The sequence below is a fragment of the Neovison vison genome, chromosome 5, assembly GCF_020171115.1.
Source record: "Neovison vison isolate M4711 chromosome 5, ASM_NN_V1, whole genome shotgun sequence".
In the NCBI taxonomy this organism is placed as follows: domain Eukaryota; kingdom Metazoa; phylum Chordata; class Mammalia; order Carnivora; family Mustelidae; genus Neogale; species Neogale vison.
The window spans coordinates 4,181,427-4,199,739 of NC_058095.1; the positions used below are offsets into that span (position 1 = coordinate 4,181,427).

General features: G+C 63.5%; 1 protein-coding gene across 4 annotated transcripts in view; it reads right to left on the bottom strand.

Annotated features, from left to right (window-relative positions):
• Positions 1 to 1,084: 1,084 nt before the first annotated feature.
• The window catches only part of SEPTIN9 (septin 9), a 143,206-nt gene continuing 125,977 nt past the window's right edge, over positions 1,085 to 18,313 (bottom strand). For all 4 annotated transcript variants that reach the window (XM_044247342.1, XM_044247344.1, XM_044247343.1 and 1 more), the window contains 9 exons: positions 11,999 to 12,190; positions 9,907 to 10,035; positions 9,443 to 9,524; positions 8,974 to 9,111; positions 8,260 to 8,377; positions 7,300 to 7,395; positions 6,912 to 7,008; positions 3,786 to 3,837; positions 1,085 to 2,712 (listed from right to left, as the gene is read on the bottom strand). In XM_044247342.1, coding sequence (XP_044103277.1) covers positions 2,577 to 2,712; positions 3,786 to 3,837; positions 6,912 to 7,008; positions 7,300 to 7,395; positions 8,260 to 8,377; positions 8,974 to 9,111; positions 9,443 to 9,524; positions 9,907 to 10,035; positions 11,999 to 12,190 — 1,040 coding nt within the window. In that variant the 3' untranslated portion in view covers positions 1,085 to 2,576. The remainder of the gene's footprint in view (positions 2,713 to 3,785; positions 3,838 to 6,911; positions 7,009 to 7,299; positions 7,396 to 8,259; positions 8,378 to 8,973; positions 9,112 to 9,442; positions 9,525 to 9,906; positions 10,036 to 11,998; positions 12,191 to 18,313) is intronic.

Sequence of the window (18,313 nt, forward strand, 5' to 3'; positions counted from 1 at the left end):
GGGGTGGTTTCAGTCTGGAGGAGGGATGGGAGGGGAAGCCTCAGGGTCAAAAAGTTCAAGAGTGTTGCTGAGAGCTGGGAAGAGCCGGGAGATGAAGGTCCCGCAGCCCCACCCTGGTCTGATTCTGTCCTCCCGTGCCCCCCACAGGGGTCGGCAGTGCCGGACCCCAGACCCCAGAAGCCCGTGGTTCTTGTGGCCTCCGCCCACTGACTCATTTGCACACAAAACCCACTGACCTTCCACATCCAAGCCCTCCTGCAGGGTCCTCTGCAGCCACCTTGTCCCTGGGGCCCAGCGACGGAGGGGGGTACTGGATGCCCTGGGTTGAAGAGCACTTGCCCCTGCCCCCAATTCATGTCCTCAGACAGAACCTCAGAACTCGGCCTTATTTGGAGACCGGGTCTTTGCCGATGGAACTGAGGAGACGAGCCCATCCTGAAGAGGGGCCCCAAAATCAACGGGGGTGCCTTCCGCGAGATCTGTTTCTCGTGGGCAAGGAGGAAAGCAGGCGCGGCGCAGGCCGGGGAAAGGACATCCAGCCTCAGGAACCAGGACAGAATGGATTTCCGTCGTTTGAGATGGCCCGGGTCATGGCCCGGTTCATGGCCCGGTTCATGGTGACATGTTATGCCCAGAAAAGGGCTCTGGCCCCCAAGACCCCGGGGCAAGGGGGAGGGGTGTCGTGCAGAGAGAGGCACCCATGGCCGCCTCCGGAACCTCTCCCTCTCCTCGGGGACACGTTCTCCAGGAACAAGTCACTGGTAGGGAATTACTGTCAAATTGTGACCGGTTCCTACGGTTCGATCTGATAGGACGGAACTGAACTCGAGAAACTTTATTTCCGACAATACAGGAATGGAAGAGGCTTGCGGCGCCTCGCGGTGGGAAACCCTTCCCAGCCTCCTTATCCATTAGGAAAGCTTTGCCCTTGGCTTTCCACATACCTGCGGGCTTCTGACCTCCCCGACACCGGCTTCCCCAACAAGAGGTTGAACAGCCCCCGGCAAGCACCGCCTGGCCGGCTTTCTCCCGCGGGGAACCGCGCCTCTGGGATCAGGAAGAGGAGCACGTGCCCCCCGGCAGGTTTGCGTTTGGACATTTATTTCAGGAAATACAGTCTCAACACTTTGTTATTTATACAAAAAGACGAATTTCTCAGGAGGCACATAGCAAAAGGCCACAGTGGAAACAGGTGCCGGCGAGACACCATTTGCCGAGATCTGGCTACAGAGAAGGAAAGCGAGTCCGGCCCGCCCGAGGCTGCCCCCCGCGCCCTCGCCCCGCCGCCAAAGGTGGAGGTTTCCTTCGCAGTCTTGGTTTTGGCAAAAACGTGGCAATTCGGCAAGTACACGGTTTCGCTAAGGAATCCTTCCTGTCTTAGGTGGGGAGGGAACACACAATGCAAGGACATCGTACACACGTGCACACACACACACGTGTGCGCACACACACCCACACACACCCCCGCACAGGCCTGTCTGCATCCCCTTCCCTCCCCTTGCAAGAAGCCAGCCTGGGCTGCAGCCCAATGAGGGCCCACGCACACCTGCCTCCTGACCTCTCCCTCCTTGGGGCAGGGCGTATTTACGATAAGCTCTGGGGTGCGGGAACCCAGGCATATTTAGGGTGACAAAAGCTCCCGAGGTCAAGGTGTCAGAGCAAAACCTGGCCCAGGAGGGCTGAATGGGTGTACCCCGGGTGGAGCATCTTAGGCCAGAGATATCCAGACAGACAGACAGACAGACAGAAACACTCTCGCAGTCACGTGGGGCGGTGCAGGCAGGCGCTGGGGTCACCTAGGCTGCTCTGAACGGCCCAGCCCCCGCCTTCCCACATGGTCACATCCTCCTCCCTCAGCACCTCCACCGGATTTCACCTGCTGGGACCTTCCCCCAAATCACGGCGCAGGGCTGGAGTGGGGGATATCTTTTCCCTTCCCTTGCATGCTCAATCAAAGTGGGGGGGGTGGAGAGATGAAGACACACCTCCCTCTCTCCGATGGGTCCCCAATGCCAGCGGCGGGGACAGCGGGGGAGAGAAGGCGGGCTCGTGGACGGCTGAGATAAAGGCACTTTCTGCTGCAGGACGGGCTCGCGGGCAGGCGGGCATTGACGGGCCTCCCCACGTCTAAGCAATTGGCAACTTGCATCTCATGGAATTAACTAGTCTCCCCTGGGGCGGGGGGCAAGGGGGGAGGATGTCTGAGTTACGGGTCTGAGTTACGGCCTGGGCCGTGTAAGGAGAGCAGGCAGGAAGGGGCTCCGGGCTGGCCAGGCCGGCCCCCCCACCCTGCCCCGCACAGGCCTGCCTTGCTCAGAGACTGGGGCCTGGCGCTAGGGCAGAGACCCCTCTCCTGCCCCTCCCGTCCCAGGACCAGGTCCAGGCCCCGCACTGGGTGGCTAAGGACGCACACACGCAGGAGGGCGCATGTGACCTTGTTACTGGGCGGCGTGTGAAGGGGCGGAGAACGACGGCAAGTGGAGGAAATTATATAAAATAAAACGGGGCACGTGGGCGGGCCTGGGGGCGGTGCTGGAAAGGGCGGGGGAGGGGCGGGTCCCGGGGGCAGGGTGGGTCTACATCTCCTGGGCTTCGGGCCCCTTTTCCTCGACGCCGTTGGCCATGGCCTTGCTGCCCTCGTGCAGACGCTTCACACGGTAGGCTTCGAAGTGGATGCTGCTGGTGATGTCCTTGATGTTCTGCATGTGCGTCCTGGGGGGACATGGGGGGACACGGGCGCTGACCCCACAGGGCCGGAGCCGGGACTCCCACTGCCTGCTCCCCCTGCACCCCATCTCTCCTGCCTGGCTTTCAGGGGGCCCCCCAGGAGGGCTTGTAAGGCCCAGCAAGTGGGCCCAGGCTGGGGTACGGCAGGAGGCGTGGGGGAAAGCAGTTTCCACAGTGACCCAGACCCTCTCGGAACACCTATGTTCTAACGCACACGCCCCCTCCTCTCCATGCCAAGCCTGTGGCCAGCCCAAGGGTAGGGGCTGGGTGCACACTCAGAGGGAACAGCGTTCAAATGTCCTTGCTGCCACCAAGAAGCACCAGGTCCTGGGGCTACACCCTGAGCTGGAGTGCTGGTTGACCCTGCTGATCAGTCCTGTGCCCAGGTTCCCCCTCTCTCGCAGCCTAACAGTAGACTCGGAAGGGCCTGGTGGGTGTCTTGGGCAGTCAGGCTGTCCCACACGGTGGGGTCACTCCCAGAAGCCACAGTCCACCCCCCAACCAAGAGCCGCCCCCCCCCCCCAGGGACGGCCGTGTTCCTCCACTTAATGCCTAGAACGCACCCACCTGCTAACAGAGAAGCCCGGAGCTCCTGGTACCACGGCAGGTGCCCCCACTGTCTCATCACCTGCCCAGACCCGGCCACAAAGCACCTTCTCTAACGGCTTAAGGGCAGCCACTCCCTATCTGAGCTCAAGGAAAACTAAGGGAAAGCCTCAACCAGGTCACAGTGGTGGGGTCAGAAGACACTGGGATGGGAGTGGGGGACGCGATCTCCATGCCTGGCACAAGAGACCCCCTGGGGCCCGAGGCTGCACTGACGAGAACCAAGCCTCTTCCCTCCCGGGGGGCCTTCACACAGATTAAGAAGGATTTTAACTTCTGCTTCATTTCCACGGAGCTGTTTTAGACAATGACCTTCCGAGGTCCTCCTGGGGGAGGACGGGTCAGCTACTGTCCAGCACCTCTGGCTGCTCCCCCACTGCCCATATGCCTGACTTCGGGCCCTCTCAGGGCCTTCGGGGGGCCAAGACCAACACCCCACAGCCCTCTCTCACCTGATGAGGAGGTCCCGAAGGTACGCAAACTCACAGTGGGTGGTGTTCTCGACTGAGGAGACAAAAAGAGCTTTAAGGTCACTAGAAGCCCCTCCCCCGCCCTGCCTCTCCCCTCCCCCCAGTAGTTCAGGAGCCAAGAGAAGCCTGGGTGGGTGGGAGTCCCCACCCCACAGGGGAGCACTGGGCCCCCACAGGCACCCGACTCTGCAGACACCCTGAGGCAGGCCCTGCCAGCCGCCCACCCCCCAGAGGGTTCCCATCCAGCAGGGCCACTAGGGCCACTGCTCCTCACTGGGAGCCGGGGGAGGGGCATCTCCTGAGAAGGGGACCCTGAAAACAGGGAGCGGTGGCAATGGAACCAGGCAGGGACCGAAGGTGGCATTTAGGGAACCTGGGCCCTGCTGGGCCTTCTCCCACGCTGGTCACCACTGTCGCTGAGCTCGGGAACCCTACGCTGCCCCGCTACACGCCGACACCCAAAGCACAGGCAGCAGGACAGCGGTCAGCTCTGTGGACGTTGGAGGATGGGCCCCCCAGATGCCCCCAGGTCCCCCCGAGAGGCAGTGTCCCTGCGCCCCCGAGGGCTCTGCTGCAGGACTCGTGCGTGTCATCAAATCTTCATGCACCCAACACACCACCAGGGCTCCCCGTCTGTGGTCTTGGGGCACTGGGGCTCAGAGCGCAGGGAACGGGCCTGTCTCCCTCATCGCCCCCAGGAAGCTGGGGAGAAAAAGCCCCGAAGCCCCAGGGTCTCCCCCCTTGCCAAGCCCTGCGATTTTCTTCCAGCGGCGGCCTGCCCGCCACAGCCCGGCCCTCCTCCCACATCCCCACCGGCACGGGGCTGTGCCCGCACTAGAACCTTCTGCCGACAGACTCCCACGCGGCACTGCTACGGACGTGAAGTGGAGAGAGCTGGCGGGAAAATGGGAGCCCCGCGGCTGGGAGTGTGCGCGGGTGGCTGCTGCCTCTCCTGGCCTCTCTGACCCTCAGTTTCCTCCTCTGCAAGGTGGGACTCCAACGCCACCCACCTCCGATGAGCTAACCACGCGCTCTCTCACACCCCACCCTCCTCCTGAACACGCCAGGCAGTTTCCGAGGGTGGGTGCACCGTCTCAGGACGGCGAAAACCAGGATCAAAGAAACAGGACCAGGGACTGGGGGCCAAGGAGGAGGACAGAGGGCACGTTAACCAGGCTGGCCTGGGAAGAGCACAGAGCAGCCCGTCCTCGGGTCAGTTACGAGCAGGCAAGGCCCAGGAAAGGAAGAGCCGCTAGCTCAGTGCGGGGTCCGGCTGTGTGGACGCGGGGGGGGGGGGCGCAGAAATCTCCGGGGCGCTCAGGAAGGCTGCGGGAGACCCACCACCTTCTATAGGGACCACAGGGCCATTTCTCACAACCCCAAGATGAGCCTGTGGGCCGGAGTTGGCCACCAGGGGGCAGCAGAGGCGTGTCCAGCCCTGGGCAGCCCCCAACCCAGTCCGGTGTCCCCAGTCCCCATGGGCCCTTCTGATCCCACACTTCTCCACCCTCTAGAATGGGGACCTGAGCCTTCAGTTCCTGAAGAGCACAGGGTAGAGCCGAGGCAGGATGCGCCCAGGTAAGCCTGACGGAGAGACCGCCCACGAGACCGCCCGCGTGGCCGCCCGCGTGGCCGGGAGCTGAGCGGCCGCAGAGACACCCCTATAGGAGGGGAGGGCAGCGGAAGCGCAGATCCAGACGCTGGAAAACAGCCCGCGGCGGGTCTGTGGGCCGCTCCACGCCTTGCCCAGGCTTCAGCAGGGCAGGGGTGAACCCCTGGGTGCCACAGCCTGGTCCTCTCTGCAGGAGGGCGCAGGGTCAACCGCAGGGGTGGGAGTGGCAGGGGGAGTTAAGCACGCAGAGGAATAATGTATGTAAATGAGCAGGCACAGAGGGAGGGAGCTCCCTGTCCCGGGTCACGAGGATCCCTTTCTTAAGGGCGTTTGCTGCCCCAAAGTTTCACAAGTCTGAGACAGTCCGTCATTCTGTTAAGGTCCTGACACACAGCACCCATCTTAAGGATGGTGAAGATGAGGACTGAGGCCTGAGGGATCGAGGGACTCGCCCGGTGTCACGGAGGCGGGGGGTGGGAGACAGGGGCCCGGCGGCTGGTGAGCGCCTTCCAGACCTGTCCACGCAGGGCCCTCAGCCACGGGAGCAAAGACAACGTGGACCTTCGAACCTGTCTATTCTGCATCCTCTGAGCTACAGAGGGAGACGGACAGAGCGGAGGGTGAAGCGGTGCTCAGGGCAGCCTGCCGCGGGCGCCACCACCCAAAGGGGGTTCAACCGCGTCCCCCAAACCATGTCCAACAGCCGACGCCCTCGGCACCTGTGAATGGGGGCAACTTGGAGAGTTTTTTTTTTTTTTGAAGATGTAATTAAGGTAAAGACCCTAAGAAGGGATCACCGTGGATTTCAGGGGAAACTAAGCCAATGACAGGCAGATGGCCTCCTGAGGAAGAGACAGAGACACAGTCCGAGGCTGAGCAGGGACTGCAGACCGCCCAAGGGACGCGGAGGATGGCTGACAGCCACCAGGAGAGGGGCCTGGAACACGTTCTCCCTCAGGGCCTCTGAAAGGAACCAGCCGTGCTGATGCCTTGACTTCTGGCCTCCAGAACCAGGAGAAGACATTTCTGTTTCAAGCCACCCAGTCACAGCTCATCCGTTACAGCAGCCGCAGGACACCAAGATGTGGGGGTCCCGGAAACCTCGGCAGGGGGCGCGCCATCTGGTTCTCACAGCTGTTCTCACAGCGCTATTCCCAGCACTGTCCTAGGCCCAGAGAGGAGGAGCAACTTGCCCAGGGTCACAAAGCATGGCTATGAAACACCAAAACCCAGAACTCGGCAGGACCCCTCAGGGCTCCTTCCTTTCCTCTCTGGATACTTCCCTGTCCCCTGGGAGATCGGGGTGAAGGCACAGCTTCATCAGCTAACGGCCACGGGCCCCAGACAAGCCACTGGCCCCCTCCCGGCGGCTGAGTGCGGCGATGCCGCAGATGAGGCCCCAGGAGCACCCAGCTGGGGCCTGGGTGCCCAAGCTCTAGGCTGGCGGAAGAGGCTCGAGTTTTCTGGTCTGGAGACCCCAGCAGCTTGACAATTACCTTCGATGGTGCCCCATTTGGTTTTTCTGCCAAGGATCCTCTTCCCGTTCACTTGGTACTCGTGGTCACTGCCCACCACGGCAAACGGGATCATCTCCTGGGGGAAGGACAGGCAGCACGGGTCACGTGTGTGCAAAGGCCAGTGCACTTCCTGGGCCCCGGGGAGGAGCTGCCCTGAGCCCGGGGCCCCCAAGAACGGAGACCCTTGGCCCGAGAGAGCCCCATGTGAACACTTGGGCTCTGACTCCTTCCGGCCCAGAGGTGAACACGTTCCCATGGCTCAGGGCCATCCCACTCGCTTCCCCAGTCCCACGGGAGCAGTACGGAAGACCCTGCCATGGCCTCTAGCAGGAACCGAGGGGCCTCCGGGAACGGCCAATGCACTCACTCGGAACTTCTCATTCACCAGCCGGTCCTCCGGGTCCTCGTCAAACTCCTTCTGGGGGTACACGTCGATGCCGTTGGACAGCAGGTCCGCGGTGATCTGGGGATCCGGAGGGGAGAGATGTGGGTGCCGTCCGCACAGCAGGCTGGACTGACCCACCGGGATCGGCCCGCACTGTGACCTCCAGAAAGTGAGGGGGCCCAGCCTGGGGTCAAGGGCAGGCTCTACGGGGCTGGTGACCCTCATACTCCAGTTCTCGAGCCTCCCGAGTGGAGGAGGGGGAGCTGCAGGCCCGCCGGGAGACAGGTGCAGCCACCTGAGTCCCGAGCGTCTCCCTGTCCTCCCTCTGTAGGCCAGCACGACCCGGAGACAGCAGCTCAGGGATGGCGAGCTGTCCCTCGGGCTCCACCTGGAAACCCTCTGTCATGGCGGGGCCTAGATGCTGCCCGGGACCCCGCAGCCCGGCGTGCACCTGCCTGTGTCCGACTGTCCCCACTGTTTGCTGCCCCGGCTCCCCCACACGCGGATATGCCGCACACGCCCGTCACTTCTGCCCCCAGCACCGACCCCCAGCGGCCCGCTCCCTCCGGCAGACGCGCCCACGGCGAGGGCACCGCCCTCCCCTCAGCCCGCTGGGAAAAGCCCCGCACCCGGGGCCACGGATGAGCACGGCCAGCGCTCTGGGGATGAGACCAAGGGGCCTCCCCGCTCATGCCCACTGGGGGTGGAGGCTCCGTGGGGCCCAGGAGCCTCGATCTCCCGGCTCCCCGGGTGGCTCTGACGTGCGGCCTGTCAGGATGCCGCAGGCCGGGCGCGCCTTCCTGCGGAGACGGCGGCCTGGAGTGGGACCGCGGCAGCGAGGAGGACACGGCCACCTAACACCGCCCGCCCTGGGCTTGCTCTCGCCCGAGGAAGGCCTGGCGGGTTGCGTCCGACAGCCTGGCTGGAGGTGGAGAGCCCTACCCGCTGTTTGAAGTAGACCCTCTCCTCCAGGGTCAGCGTGTCGGCCTTGGCGATGACAGGGACGATGTTGACGACTTTGCTGAGGCGCTTCATGAACTCGATGTCCAGGGGCCTGAGGCTGAAGCAGAATGGTGTGGGTGAGCAACGGGCCGAGGGGGACGGACGGACGGACGGACGGCAACAGAACGAGGCAGGAAGGGCTGCCTCCAGCTGAGAAAGGGCCCTCAGGTGCCCATGGGGGCTCCCGGGTGTGGACACACGGGTAAGGCCATGGCTGGCCAAACCCTAAGCAAGGGACAGGAAAGAGGAAGGGACATTCGCCAGAAAGAAGGGACACAAGGGACAGGAAAGAGGAAGAGGGCATTTACCTGACAGAAGCACGGGGTGTGACGCGGGCTCTGAGCCCCGTCCTGGGTGAGGGGTCCCTCGGAGGGGAGAGGAGGGAGGAGGGGAAGGAAGGCCCCAGCAGCTCTGGGCCTACCCAGCCAGGGCTCCAGGACAGGCTACTGCCCAGGGTGCCCCCAGAGCCTGGCCCACTGGCTCCAGTGTGCTACCGCCCCCAACCGGAAGCCCGTCCTGGGAGGGCATGGGGACAGCACCGCAAGGACCCCGAGTGGCGGCCACTGTCCTCCACTGGGAGCAGAGCTGCATCCGCTCTTCCCGCACAGCGACAGGGGCAGTCACGGACACGGCCCGGGCTCCGCGGGGACTCACGAGTGGCCGGTGGCAGGGATGAAGTAGAGGCAGCAGTGCACGCGTGTGTCCGGGATGCGCTTCTTCCGGTTGATGTTGACCTCCTCCTGCAGGTACTTCTCGTACTGGTCGTTGATGAACTTCATGATCGGCTGCCAGCTGCCGGCACAGGCCCTGTCAGCCCGCCCCCAGGGCACGGCTCCTGCCCGCTCTCCCCCCGCATCCCAGCCCCGTCCTCAGCCTGCCGGTGCGAGGGCCTGGGCTGCGGGGCCATCTGAGCAGAGACCGCAGCCTCCCCGAGAGCTCCCCAGCCAGCCTCCCGTGCTGACCCTTGACGCCAGCAGGTGCGGGGGTCACGAGTCTCAGGGGAACTGCACGCTGGCCCAGGATCTGGGGGCCGCTGAGGGTTCAGCAGCGGAGCAGGCCGCGAGACAGGCCCCGGCGGCCGTCAGGGTGCTCCTCCAGCAGTGGCAGCCCCAGGGGTCCTCACCAGTTCTCATTGTTGATGTGGTCCCCAAAGCCCGGCGTGTCGATGACCGTGAGCTTCATGCGGACGCCCTTCTCCTCAATATCTGCAGAATCACAGAGCCCACCAAGCTCAGGGGGAGACCCTGGACCGCCACAGACAACCTGGGGTAGGCTGGGTCCTGCCTGGGAGGAACCTGACCAGCCCGGCCCCACCAAGGCCCGTTTGGGGTGCCCCCCGGGGACCTGCGACGATCCCCCAGGTGATGCACAGGGAGGACCACCTCCGGCAGGGCCTGGTGACCACTGACGGGCAGCTCCTACCCATGGGTTTTGCTGTAAAACTTCAGTTGTCTCCAGGGGGCTCCCTCCAACCAGGGCCTACAGGGCTCCCGGAGAGCATCCCTGACCTGGACTTTCAACCTGGCCACTCAGGACGCAGTACCCCACACCCCATGTCGACACCCCCAGCCCCACCCCGGCACCCACCGTGCGTGATGGACTTGATCTCAATGGTCTTGGGGATGCGTTCCTCCGAGGTGGGCTGCACCGACTTCCGGCTGATTTTGGACTTGAAAAGGGTGTTGATCAAGGTGGACTTCCCCAAGCCGCTCTGCCCTGGGGAGAGGATGGAAGCCGGTCAGTGGGCCCGGTGGGTCGGCAGTACCTGGGCACTGTCCCTCAGCCCCCCTCAGTAAGGGCCCCAAGTCAGGGGAGGACAAGAGGCAGGAAGGGCTGGGATGCCCAGGCAGTGGTGCCTTGTCCTGGGGCAGGACCCAGAGGGCCCCCCAGAGGAGCTGAGAGGCAGAGCAGCACTGGGGAGGCCAAGTGGGGGAGCTGGGCCCCCTGATGCAGCTTTCCTCTTCACAGCTGGACACACCGAGGTCATGAGGTTTGAAGGAAAAGCTCCACAGAGCCCCAGGACCACAAGAGGGAGGCTCTGCAAACCTGCCACAGTCTAACCGCGTTAGGCCGCCGCACTGCAGGGTTCTGCCTGGTTTCCGGGGTCATCTAGGTTAGAACCGCCAGCACACTCAGCATTCAAGCCTGTAGCTGAGCGACCACAGGGCTCAGTGAGAAGCCACTTGGTCAGTTCCTGCTGGGGCAGGACGGGGCTGGGGGGCAGCCAGATGGCGGGCAGCTGGGTCTCGCCCCCAGGAACAGGAACAGCCACTGGCCAGTGCCCATGTCCACAGATCCTGGCGGTCGAGGGAGCCCCCGGGGCTTCAGGTCGCCCCCTATGGGGCTCCCAGACCCCTGGGCCCCAGAAACACTCCTGGCCTCGCTGTTTCCAATCCTCACATCACCTGAGGCCCGCCTACAGCAGGAGGGCAGAAGGCAGAGGGCATGGTGGGGGGAGGGGGGCTGGCCTTGCAGCCGCTGCCACAGACCCCGGGCTCTGCTCACAGTGCTCCCCACTCATGCGCCAGCTGCTGTCCTCAGGGAGGCTGTGTAACGCCCTCGCCTGCCCAGGGGCCACTGTCATCCCGCCCGACAGAGGAGGAAACAGGCACAGAGCCCAATGCGGGGATGGGAACCCCACAGCCTGATCCAGGGCCCCGAAACAACCTTCCACCTCAGGGTCCACACCGGGAGCACCTCACAGGCACGACCCCGCACGTGGAGCCCTAGCACCTCGCCCCATCCCTGAGCTGCTCTATGCCACACTAGCCCACATATTTTATAGAATTAAATTATACCGATTTTCTGACTTTGATAACCTGTCAAGAAAAAGCGGGAGTTCCCAGAATGCCGTAGGTGGACGTCGGGAACCCCTGGGCCCAGCCGTCCACGCCCCCCTCCGCCCACCTGTCTGCGTCCCTGCCAAGTCAGGCCAGCGAGCCCGGCCACCGTGCCTGGTGTCTGGGAGACGCAAACCGTCTGGGATTATCGTCCTCCCCTCCCCCGCCCCCCGCTGCTGCTTCTGCAACTGCCACTCCTCCGGTGCCCACGGCCACGCAGGAGCAACACATGGCATCGGATCTGCCCCTCCCGGGGGTCCCATCTTACAGATGAGTAAGCCCCGGGGAAGGGAGGACCAGCACCACACCACTGAGTGGGGGGGTGAGGCCGGGATTCCATGCTGGGTCCGCAGACCCCCAAACAGACGCCCGCCTGGCCCAGGGAACAGAGCTTTGGTCTCCCCGCCCTGTGAGCAGAGACCGTGCCAGGCCCTCTGGGCCTCACTGTCGCCTGCAGAGTGGGACACCCTTTTGACAGGGCGTCTGCGAGGACCGAATGGGGCCCCAAGGACTTCAGGAACAAGAGGCGGCCCAGTGCACCGCCACGTCTGGCCCCCAACCAGGATCAGGCTGGGCTTATCCGTGACCTGCTCTGGGGCCCATCCAGCTCTCCTGGGGCCACCAGGAAGCCTCCAGCAAGGCCTCCTGGCCGTGGGGGGCCGGCCCCGTCACTGGAAGTCCAGGATGGAGCCCCGGAGAGGGCAGGGGGTGAGGCTGCTGGTCAGCGAGCTGCTGCCCTCCTGGCAGACACACGGGCGCACGCGGGAGCACACCCCTGTCTTCCGAGGAGCGGACTGAGAGCCCGCGGCCTGGGGTCCCAGCGTGGGGCGCGCACTCACCGACCACCATGATGTTGAACTCGAAGCCCTGCTTCATGGCCTTCCTGCGCATCTGCTCCAGGATGGAGTCGATCCCCACGTAGCCGAAGTCCGCGGGGGCCTTCTCGTTGCGGGGCGCGGGTGCCTGCTTCAGCCCGGCGTCTCTGGGGGTCTCAGCCATGTCGCCAACGCAGCCAGGAGCCGCCTCGGGGGCTGTGGGCAGAACGGGGGGGGGGCGCGTCAGGGGGTCTGACACAGGCATCTGCAAAGCACCGACCACCACCCCCATTTCTCAAGCGGGAAAACTGAGGCTCAATAGCCCAGGAGACCCCTGCAGAAGACCCCAGACCTAAAGGCCCCCCACCACAACACCTGCAGAGCCCCACCCCTCCCCAGCCCCTGCCTACTAGCAGGTTCCTTCCCTCAGCTCCAAGGCAGAGCTGACCCCAGCCCTCCTCTTCCCAGCCTCCACCCTGCCCCAGGGCACCCGGGTGGGCCGTGTCCACCTCCATCACGGGCTCAAACAGGCTCCCACAGGCCTCAGGACCCTCAGGGCCAAAGAGCTGAGCGGTGGGGCCCGCCCGTGAGCCAGGACGAAGGAGAACACCCAACTATCATCCTGCAGCTCCCGGGTGAGGTGTGTTCAGTCCTGGGTCCCCGTAAATAGACCAGGACAGAGTATGCCCCTCCTGGGCTCCGTGGTTCCCAGGCAACAGCAGGGAGATGGGGCTCTGGGGCAGCTCCCCGACCCCCACCCGGGGGGGGGGGTCCTTCTCTCTGCCCAGCACCTGTGTGCCCTACACCTCCAGTTTTTGCTTCCAGGTCTGCGGACAGGCAGGCAGGACCGAGCTTCTAGAAATAACTCAAGCCTCTGCAGTTTGCAGATCAGAACCTCCCTCCCTTCCTGCCCTGAAGAGTCTGCACACCCAGGTCAGAGGCCTGGAGAAGGAGTGGCCAGAGGCACCCAGTGGGGACCTGAGGGCCACTCCCCCAGTGGAGCTGGTCAGGGTGCTCAGAACAGCGTGGGTCCCTCCCAGGGTCTGCCAGGAGCACATCGGCCATGACCCAGAGTACCCCTAGACACACCACACACGCCTGCCCACACCTCTCCTTGGCCAGCCTCTCAGTCCCCCTGTGGCCTTGCCAGTCCCCGACCACTGAGGAAGACGGTCAGCTCCCTCCCCCTCCCAGGAACGCACACGGTGCATCCTAACATCTCCCAGGGCCCCCCCCGGGGAGGGGCTGGCTGGTTCCCTGGGCATCAGCCTCGGAACCCGGCTCCCAAGTGTGCGCTGGGGCGGGGTGGGGGGTGGGCAGGGTTCACGCACAGGACACGGGACACGGGGGTTTCCACTTCCTGGGGAAGTGACCAGACTCTCCCCGGCCACCAAACCCCAGTGCCAAACCCCAGTGGGCCCAACCGGCTCGCACCTAGGTGGCCGCACCTCTGCTTTGTGGAAGTGTCAGAGGGAGGTGACCGCGGGGTCCAGCACCCTCTCCTTCCGCGGCCGGGATGATGAGCTGACAGACTCCAGCAATCGGAGCGTGGGTGGTTTCTCTGAACAACGTCGCTCGACGTCCCCGTTTTCTCAGCCGGACAAAGCGCCGTGACTCCCCCTTCACGGAATCGGGGACCGAGCAGTAACAGAGCCCACGGGTTCCTGCTGCCCACAGCACTCCCAGGCCAGGGAAAGGCGAGCGACCCAGGAGGCAGCGAGGACAGCCATGGGGTCTCCTCCCAGCAGCACCCGGAAGGCATCTGCCTCTGCCCCCTCTTCAGAAAGACTGTCCCCAGCTCCAGCATCTTTAAATAAACAAAGACCAGCGCAGCAGCTGGCCTTGAACATGTGGCCGTGGGGCTGCTTCCTGGACACAGACATGGGGCCTTGTCTTGCAGGCCAGCGGCTCGGCCCGGCCCCACGTGACCGAAAATTGCTTCCAGCTGCCCCTGGGTCTGGTCGGGGGCCTGCACTGGCTCCGCCCACTCCCACATCCAGCCCTCATCCCCTCCCTCCTCGGCTCCAGCGACCCGCCCCCTGCCCAGGCAGAAACTCAAACCACAAAGCAAACATCCTGCCACCAGCGCCTGCTTCAGAAATAATCACAAAAACGCGACGAGCCCCATTCTTCCCCCCACCCCCCCCATCACCGATGGAAGGGCCTGGCCTTTGCACAGGTGAGGGTCCCCTCCTGCAAACCCCTTCTCTCCCGGCCAGTGGAGATACCAGCGCAACTGCTCTGCCTGGCCAGGAGGCAGGACCCCGCCCACCCAACCACGGGAGAAGCTGAGGCCCCATCAGGCCAACCTGCCCCAGATGATTTCTCTGAACCCTTGCATTCCACGGAGAGCCACCCGGGACCCGGCTGCTCTGGCCACCTGGCAGGGACAGCAGAGACCGTCTCCCCCAACACGTCCCAGAGAACTTCCAGGATGGAAGGACCCCAGGCCCGCGCTGCCTGATACGGCGGCCACGGGGACTACTGTGTTAATTGTGCTAAAATACACGTAACGTGAAATTCACCATCACCCACGTTAAGTGCGCAGTCCCGTGGCATGAAGGACATTCACACTGTTGTGCAGCCCGTCTCCAGAACGCTGTCTTGCAAAAGTGAAACTCTCTCCCCATCAAACACCAACTCCTCACCCCCCTCCCCATTCTACCTTCTCATCTGCAGGCTCAGGGATCCCCATGTAGAGGAATCTTCCAGTGTTTATCCTCGGGGGCTGGCTTATCTCCCCTAACATCACGTCCTCAGGGCTCCTGCACACTGTAGCGAGTGTCAGCACGTCCTTTTAAGGCTCAGAGTCCCTTCTGCGTATCAGTCCCTCCATCGACACCTGGGGCGCTCCTGTGTTTCAGCTCTGGTGACTAGCGCCGCTGGGAACACAGGTGTGCGAGATCTGGAGACCCTGATTCCAGTTCTTCCGGGATCTCGGGGTCACGTGGCATTAGTATTTTTAATTTTTTGAGGAACTGCCACCTGTTTTCACATGTGACTTCCCAGCACTGGAAATGCAGCCGGTTCCGCTGAGGAACCGAATTTTTCATTTGATTATTTCAATTACTTTACACTTAAAAAGTGACCCAGGGCAAATGGCAAAGACACTGGATAGCAAAGAATTCTAATTCCATCTACTTCTTTCACAAATGGGGAAACTGAAGTCTGCAGAGTGATTTATTTTTTCCCTTTTTTCCCTGAAACACTATCAGAAATAGCCAGGCCAACCTGTGACGACCGTCACTGCATTTACTCAATACGAAAGCTTCCTATTCACTGCTGGGCCGTGTGCTACCGTCCGTGTCCCCCACCACACACACGCCGCAGGGAGCACGGCAGCCAGCCTGGGTGGACCCCCACGTCCATCTAGAGCTGTACAGGGAGGGGACCCCCGAAAAACACTCGTGGGATGACTGGGGTCTTGGGAGTTGTCCCCCTGGTGCGGGCTGGGGGGAGGAGGGCTCTGCGGCCCTAGCCTGGCCCACAGCCCCTGCCGCGACGATGGTCAGACCTGCATCCGACCCACGTCCCCCAGCGACCCCTCCCTGGGGCCGGGGCCTCATCCTCTGTGTCCTGTGGCCCCGGCACCTGAATTTGTGCTTCATACCTGAACTTTGTGAGATGCTACAAACAGCAAAGGGATGTTCTTCACATGGAGGAAGTTTCACATTTATGTCCCAGATGAACCTCTCTGGACCCTCATCAGCTAAACAGAACCAGGGGGAGCCCTGCTTTTTTAAAGATGTATTTATCCGAGAGAGAGACAGACCGCACGTATGAGCGGGAGGAGCAGAGGGAGGTGGTGGTGGGGGGGGAATCCCAAGGAGACTCCACTCCGGGCACAGAGCCCAACACAGCTCGATTCCCTGACCCTGAGATCATGACCGGACCCGAAACCAAGAGTCAGAGGCCCCAACCCAGGTGCCCTGAGCCCCATTTTTAAAAAAAAGACCCTATCTTTAAGTGATTGCTACGCTCAGCATGGGGCTCGAACTCACAACCCTGAGATGGAAAGGGTCAGCCAGGTGCCCCAAAAGAGCCCTATTTTTTAAAAGTGGACAAGCCAGGTTCAGAGAGGTTAAGTCACTGACTCGGGGTCACACAGCACCACCTGCCTTCGCTCACTGTTCCTGCTTCTCGGACAAGGCCACGTGGAAAGACGGCAAACGGCTACGCCTTTCCTTCCCCTCCTCCAAGAAGGGGATGCCCGTTTTCTCTCAGGGCCTGGGCCCTGGTGCAGCCTCATTCCCACCGCAGCGGCCCCAGGTCAACCTCCTCCCCCCGCACCCCACCGCCAGCAGCTCTCAGGCCCAGGGTGACGTCACTGCCCGCCAGGCCACCAACCTTCCCCGTGGAAAGAAGGCTCGAGACCACCCAGGCTGGGGTGACCCTACACACTGGCTTATCCCTTCCTCCAGCCTCATTATCCTCTTGATTGTGGTAACATTTATATAACATCAAGTTTCAGGCATTTAAACCATGTTTCGGCGTCTGCTCCTGGGCCCCATCCCTGCTGCTGCGCACCCATCACCGTCCGTCCGTCACCCTCCCCAGGGACCGCGCCCACGGACCTCTCACTTCCCCTGCCACACCCCAGTGGCCTCGCGTCCACCTTCGGACTGTGGACTTCAATGGCCTACGGACCTCGCGCAGCCCCGTCCCCTGCACCCGGCTTCTCGCGGAGCCTGCGTGTCACCGCAGGTGCAGGGACGGCCTCCCTTTCCACGTCTGCCTGACACTCCGTGTTTATCGGTTCATCCATCCCCCGACGCTTGCGCCGTCTCCCCCGTCTGTAAATAACGCTGCTGTGAGCACCGCCGTGCAAGAGCCGGAGTCCCTGCTCTGGGCCCCCGCGGGCATCCAGCCTAACTACTCACAGACCCTCGGCGAGGCACGGTCACCGGACAGTCATCCGACCGTCAGAGCAATGTAGCACTTCTCTGCGGCCTGCGCCGTGCATGTTTCGGGCCTCAGGTACCGGCCGTGGCTCGCCGTGGCTCTTAGCAGGGTCCCCACCCTACCACAGTGGCACTGTCTACCTGGGCGGAAAACAGGCCCTGTGGCTCCTGACCACCGCCCCCCCACCACTGCCCCCTCCTCCTTGAACCTGACATCGTGGCCTGCTCGGTGGTGCCCCCAACCCCTCGCCCAGAGAGTGGCCCTCGAGAAGTACCTACGACCTCCAGCAACAGAACGGACGGACGACACACAGAACGTGAGCCATCAAGAGCAGTGGCGTCGGCCACCGGCCCCAACCTGGAGGAACCCTGCCACCAAGAGGCTCCGTGTGTGACTCAGCCGGTGGCAGAAGGCCACCTATGTAGGAAGGAGTGCAGGACTCCCCCTGCCCCACCCGGTGACCCCGCTCCTCTCTGTGCCTCAGCCTGGAGCCAACCCCCTCCGTGGCCTCCTGCCCCGCACCACCAAGTCTCCCCTGGCTGAAAGGCAGCCCCCGGAAAGGAGCCCGCTATTGGGGGGGATGCCCCTGCGGCCGCTCACACTGCAGCCCAGTTCCTGGGCGGCGGCTGCGGAGAGTGCACCAGTGCAGGCCTGCAAGGCCTGACTTGGAAGCCAACACCCAGGGGTCGCCCCAGCAGCCTGCCGCCTCCCTGGGGGTCTTGCTGCCTTGTTCTGCATCCCAGCAACATCCCCCCAATTTCCATTCTCCCCAGCACCAGACTCCTCTGCCCTGGGCCACTGCCTGACTCTGCTCCTGGCAGAAGCAGCAGCCACAGGGGGCCGGTTCTGTGTCGCAGCTGGCCCCGGGACAGCGCCCTTGGGGTCAGGCCTGTGCCATCCGCCCAGCTCACCCCAATCCTCTCCATGCCTGGTTCTTAGAGCCCAGGGACTCTGCCACCGTTGTCTGAACAGGCCTCACTCAATCACCACCCGCCCACAGTGCCCGAGCAGAGAGCGAGGCCAACCGGTCCGAAGACGCCTAGAAGGCTACCGGACGGGCCCAGGCAGGGAACGAGGGTCACCGAGCAGATCCAGGTAGGCCCACTCGGGGGTCAGAGGATGGGCTCCTGGGGATACCAGGGCCCACCAGGGCCTCTTCTCTTCCCACCCCAAGGCCGCTCCTGGAGAAGACTGCCCTCCAGCCCGTAACCTCCAGGCTCAGTGGCTGCTCCCCACCCCCCACCCAGATGCCTGGAGTCTACCCTCTGGGACCGCGGCACAGCTCTGCAGTGCAGGCCGAGGGGACACGGGCAGACGCCTCCAGAGCACCCAAGCCCGTGGCCACGACACAGACGGCTGATGCTCCTCGTCCCCAGCAATGAGGCCCGGATGCAGGGCGGAGTGACCGGAGCTGCTCCTGCCCTCTGCCCAACCTCC